The sequence below is a fragment of the Pinus tabuliformis genome, chromosome 3_1, assembly GCF_031772625.1.
Source record: "Pinus tabuliformis cultivar Carrire ecotype Pingquan chromosome 3_1, CPIR1, whole genome shotgun sequence".
In the NCBI taxonomy this organism is placed as follows: Eukaryota; Viridiplantae; Streptophyta; class Pinopsida; order Pinales; family Pinaceae; genus Pinus; species Pinus tabuliformis.
In genome coordinates this window covers 181,376,557-181,381,896 of record NC_142301.1, presented here as the reverse complement: position 1 = coordinate 181,381,896, position 5,340 = coordinate 181,376,557, and the positions used below count along the sequence as shown (strand labels likewise).

The following is a 5,340-nucleotide window of genomic DNA, read 5'->3' as shown; positions in this document are numbered from 1 at the left end:
GGCTTAAATAAAGAACAATGTAGAGACATAATTTCAAGTAATGGTTATATTTGAACAATAATATTTAAATTATAATATTAATCTATTAATATATTAAAAACAAATATTATAACTAACGGCTATATTAAATGGCTATTTTTTGAAAAAATATTTAAATAATGATATTACGTATTAATTTATTAAAAATATTAATACATTAATGAAATAAATTAATGAAATAATATAATTATTTAAATATTTTTTCAAAACTAGCCGTTAATATAGTTGTTACTTAATAATATTTGTTTTTAATATATTAATAAATTAATATTATAATTTAAATATTATTTTTCAAATATAGTCGTTACTTGAAATTATGTCTCCACATTGCTCTCTATTTAAGCCTTTGCCATGGTCTACTCATTATGAACCACACTTGTTGGTTCGAAATGTCTCGGCAAAAAAAATTCTCTTATGTGATTTCTACCGAAAGACTTTGCTTAATAAATTTATTTCCTTATAAATAATTTACTATACCTATTACATAATGCTTTTTTTAATATTTATTTTTTCAACATTTTAAAATTTAATTAACATTTTTTAATTGGAATTTAAAAATATAATAATTTTTTTTAAATCATTCAAAAACATAGTTTTAGATATTTTTAAATTCTAAAAATTATTTTAATATAAATTTTTTATTATTACGCCGTAAGGCGTTTCCCTTTGGGATTAACTTCCCTGTATGCCACCGTGTAATGTTTTGAGCCGTTGATCCGTTGTGTTAGACGATTAGATGATTGTTAATCGTTCGATCAATGGAAGGTAGTTGGAACGGTTCACGATATTCACTTGATCAGCGTTCGAGCGCGGATGATGGAACATGGGAGTGGGATACAATCCTGTTTGCAGAGGGTATAAGCCGAGTCGGCTCTGGCTGAGCAGTCCATGTTCGTGGTGTTCATCATGGCGGACGCAATTCTGAGATCAGTGCGGATGGAAATAACAAAGGAACAACAGCGTGGGCTGTAGCCAGACCTGCTGGCTCTAATGTGGCTGTGGATGCTCAATGATGAAGCCTAGAGTTGAGGAGAGGGATGAGGAGTTCAGGGCTGAATTGAGCTATTCCTGTTTTGTCAATAAATGATCTGCGGGTGATCTTGATTCTACTGGCTGCCATCGGAGCGAACCCACTAAACGCGTCACTGGACCATGAATTGTACTCGAAACACTGCCAGGAATTCGTTCCTGCGCCAAAAGCCGTCAACAAAGAGGGGGGCTTATTCAACGAAGAAGCCCACGGATCGACCTTTTACCACGCTTCATACGAGGGAGGAGATCCGATCTTTAACCAGAGTGACCTCACACGGTCGAATTCCGTCTCGTTTTCCGTCTCTGATCTGTGGCAAACCGAGCGGGAAGACGTCTTCCAATTCAAGGGGCGTTTAATGGTTCAAAGCAAGAGGTATGGAGCAGCTGCTATCAATCGTCACTTTCAGAGGCCACCGTCCCATTTCAAGTTCGCTCGCCCGCCGCGGTGGATGTCGAGAGGTCGAGTGTTGGTGATCTTTGCAGAGGGTTTCTACTCAAATTCATCGCAAAGGATATGTATGCTTGGATTGGGTGAGAGGTATTTTCTGAACGGTTCTTCTAGGACTTTCTTGGCTTCTGTTAAGTTTTCTTATTCCAAAACGAGCACCCTTGTGAGTGGTTTGATCAATGGGACTGTAGAGAGCTTAGATAAAGAGAATTCCTTCGAGCCCATATCAATTTATGCAATGTATGATGGGTTTTATGAGTACACTAGGGTTGAGGATGCCAAAAGGGTTTGTTCAGTCAGGAAGCCTGATGTTTTGGATGCCAATAAAGATATCTTGAAAAGTGGCACTCTCTGTAATTTGCGCTGGTTGAGAAGGCCTCTAGATTTGGTGTGGAACCATGAGTGCAGTGGAAGGGATTGTAGTCCATTCAATGTGAGTGATCGAGGATCGCTTCCGAACAGTATGTTGATTGAGAATTTGAAATGTACTCCACAAGGGCAAGTGCATGGGTTTTTTCGATTCTCCAATCTATGGAATTCAGGCTTGAGGTTTACCTTGCCAGATATCATGTTGACTGGGGAGGGTGTATTTGATGCTGAAAAGGGTCAATTGTGTATGGTAGCCTGCCTTATTGAAAATGGCGGAAGAGTATTGAAGAACCTTTCTGAGGAGGATTGTGGTATCAGCAGTTCAATGCAGTTTCTGACGACTTTAACCGTTGTGGATAGGTATATGGTTGTGGGTCATGTTCAGAGCCAGAAGGGTAATATTGATTCTATGTATTTTAAGAATTTTACATTCAAAGGTCCTGCTGGAATCGATCGAGTAATGGGAACTATCATGAATTTGCCCAATTTGCAGTACAAGTATACGAAACTTGACCAGGTGAGGAAGGTTTGTAATAAGACATTCGCGGAAGGGGAGATGTCTTTGGCAAAGAATCAGTTAAGAAGGTACCCAGATGGGTCCTCCTTTGGGGATCTGGGTTTTGATGTTTCCGTTGAGAATTCTGGGAAGTGGAGAATGCAGGGTTATGCGTATCCATTTACCGTTGGAAATAGATACGAGAGAGATTTGCAGCTTCGCCCCTTAGACAGAGTTGTTGCGACACATGGATTTAATCATGGGGGTGGCCCGTTGAATGTCAGCTACAATTTAAAATTTAGGATGCCCTTTCGACAGAAGTGGGACGAAACCTCTCAAGCCACTGAATCGTTTGTATATTTCTCTTCTATATCAGCAGAGGGCATATATAATCCTCTAACAGGATTGTTGTGCATGATTGGATGTCGCCATGTTGGCTCATCGGGGAGGGACATTGAAGGTGATATGGATTGTCAAATTCATATAAAGGTCAAGTATGCTTCCTTAAATCCAGAGCAACATTCTAAAGAGCATATTAGTGGGACTTGTCTCTCTTTCACTAACGGCTGCTGTCATCTATATCCAACTCGTGCATGTTAGGAGACATCCAAATGTACTGCCATTTGTCTCTCTGTTGATGCTCACTGTGCTCACCTTAGGGCATATGATTCCTTTGTTGCTCGACTTTGAAGCATTTTTCATGAACCAGAAAGGTAAGAATGTCTTGCAATTGGGGGGAGGGTGGCTAGAAGTGAATGAAGTTGTAGTTCGAATAATGACAATGGTAGTATTTCTTTTGCAACTTCGACTTCTTCAATTAGTTTGGACTGCCAGGCTTGCTGTGGCAGGTGAGAAGACTGCATGGTTCTGGGAAAGAAAGGTTCTCTATATTTGTCTGCCTCTATATGTGTTTGGAGGTCTAATAGCTTGTATTGTTCATTTGTCTGGGGCATCACATTCTAACAGCAGACATTTCTTTCAGAAGAATACTAAGCATGCTCTCTGGCAAGATTTTAGAGCTTATGCAGGCCTCATCCTCGATGGTTTTTTGCTACCACAAGTTCTGGGAAACTTTTTCTTTGACATAAAAGATATAATATTGGTACCATACTTTTATATTGGAATCACATTGGTACGTTCCATTCCACATGCATATGATGCATACCGGGTTATTTGGTATATACCACTGTATAGCAGTTCTTACTTCTATGCCAATCCGGACTTGGATTTCTACTCGATTGCCTGGGATATTGTGATTCCTTGTAGAGCACTCCTCCTTACTTTGCTTGTTTTTCTGCAACAAAGGTTTGGAGGTAGGTGTGTTGTTCCTCGGAAATTCAGAGACAGAGTTGAGTACCAGAAAATTCCTATAGTTGATGGGTGATGTGTAGTGCAATGCTATTCACAGGATTAAGATAATACAAAGACCCAAGGCTTTTGTTGTATGTTAACTATTAGGACAAAGTGCAAGGGATCGCTAATATTGAATGTTTATTTTCAAATTTCTATTGCACTGTGGTATGTAACATCTCTTGTAAATCTGTTTAAATAGCTTCTCTTAGTCGATATGCAAAAGCCTTGTTGGAAACATAGGACTGGCTCCTTTTATGAATCAAAATAAATGCAGTGCAGAAGTAATTTATTTTTTTCTGAGTACTGTGTACAAACCATGTTGTATTAAGCATCTGCTTGACTGACGATTCTTGTCAATTGGTGTATAAAATCCACGAAATTCTGATCTGCTAATATGAACAATCTGAAATAAAATTACTTCTCACATAAACACAAAAATTCTCTACTAGATGCAGTGGAATAGAAACAGAAAAGATAACAGTCACACAATTCAAAAACACAGAATTTTCTAGGAAACCTGTTATCCCCTGGATTGAACCTCAGGCTGAAGGAAGACAATGCTAGGGTAACCACAAACCATGCTTAGCCAAGTGGCTAGCCCTACTAGGCCGGGAGAGGGCTCTCTCCATAAGGATCTCAGCCAAGATGACTGGATTGGGAAAGGATTTTAGGCTAGGTATAGTAGCACGAAGTTTTGATTTGGATTTTGAAGGGATTTTGTTGGATGAGGAGGAGTTGGACAGTTTAGGTCTAGGGAATTAGGTCAAAATTGCAGGGTGTTTAATGGGGCAAGGTAGGCATAAGTTTTAGCACTCTAGGGCTTGATGGGTGAGGTGTTTAAGACTGGTGAGAGGCTAGGAAGAGCATGTGATTATCATGGATCCTTCCCAAACTGTAAAAAACATGAAATGGTGAATATTTTCCCAAAATAGAGCACTGATGTAATGAATTTTGCCTATCAACTTGAAAGCATTGACTTAGAAGCAATGGAATGATTAATGGAATAAAAAAAACATACTAGCATATGATCACAAGAGGAAAAATTGTATTAAACTCCATACCACATGGCTCCCATAAAAATAGTTGCAATTCTTATTAATCTCCTGCTAAACAGCTACAAAATGATGTACAATCAAGGTCTAAGCATCCAGCTGAGTCCAACCCTTTACAATGAGAAAGAAGAAGAATATATAGACATTGTTTCAACCTCCTCCCATCCTCAGGGGTCGAATTCCTAAGATGAGGAGGTAATCTAACCAACACTGAACAAGAAACTGGAATCTAGGCATCCTAACAACTTGCTTCTAAAAGTGAGGAAACAACTTAGGAGTCCTTGGAGCGACATGTCCCAGCAGTGCAGTTTCCTCAACTCCGACCCCAATCTGACCTGATGCCACTACAACAGAGCAACTCCCAGCGCCAATCTAACCTGATGCCCTTGCAATAGAGCAACATGTCCTGGCCCCTATCCGACCTGATGCCCCTGCGACAGAGCAACATGTCCCAAGGTGCAGTTCCATTAACTCTAGGCCCAATCCAACTTAATGCCAGAGCAACATGCCCTAGGAATGCAGTTCCATTAACTCGAAACCCAATCCGATTA

General features: G+C 39.5%; 1 protein-coding gene across 1 annotated transcript; it reads left to right on the top strand.

Annotated features, from left to right (window-relative positions):
- Positions 1-797: 797 nt before the first annotated feature.
- Positions 798-3,768, top strand: LOC149186387 (uncharacterized). Its single transcript, XM_089409324.1, has 4 exons — positions 798-894; positions 1,165-2,878; positions 2,985-3,097; positions 3,233-3,768. Exons 1-4 carry the CDS (start codon positions 798-800, stop codon positions 3,766-3,768), a joined length of 2,460 nt encoding a protein of 819 aa, XP_089265450.1.
- The last annotated feature ends 1,572 nt before the right edge of the window (positions 3,769-5,340 follow it).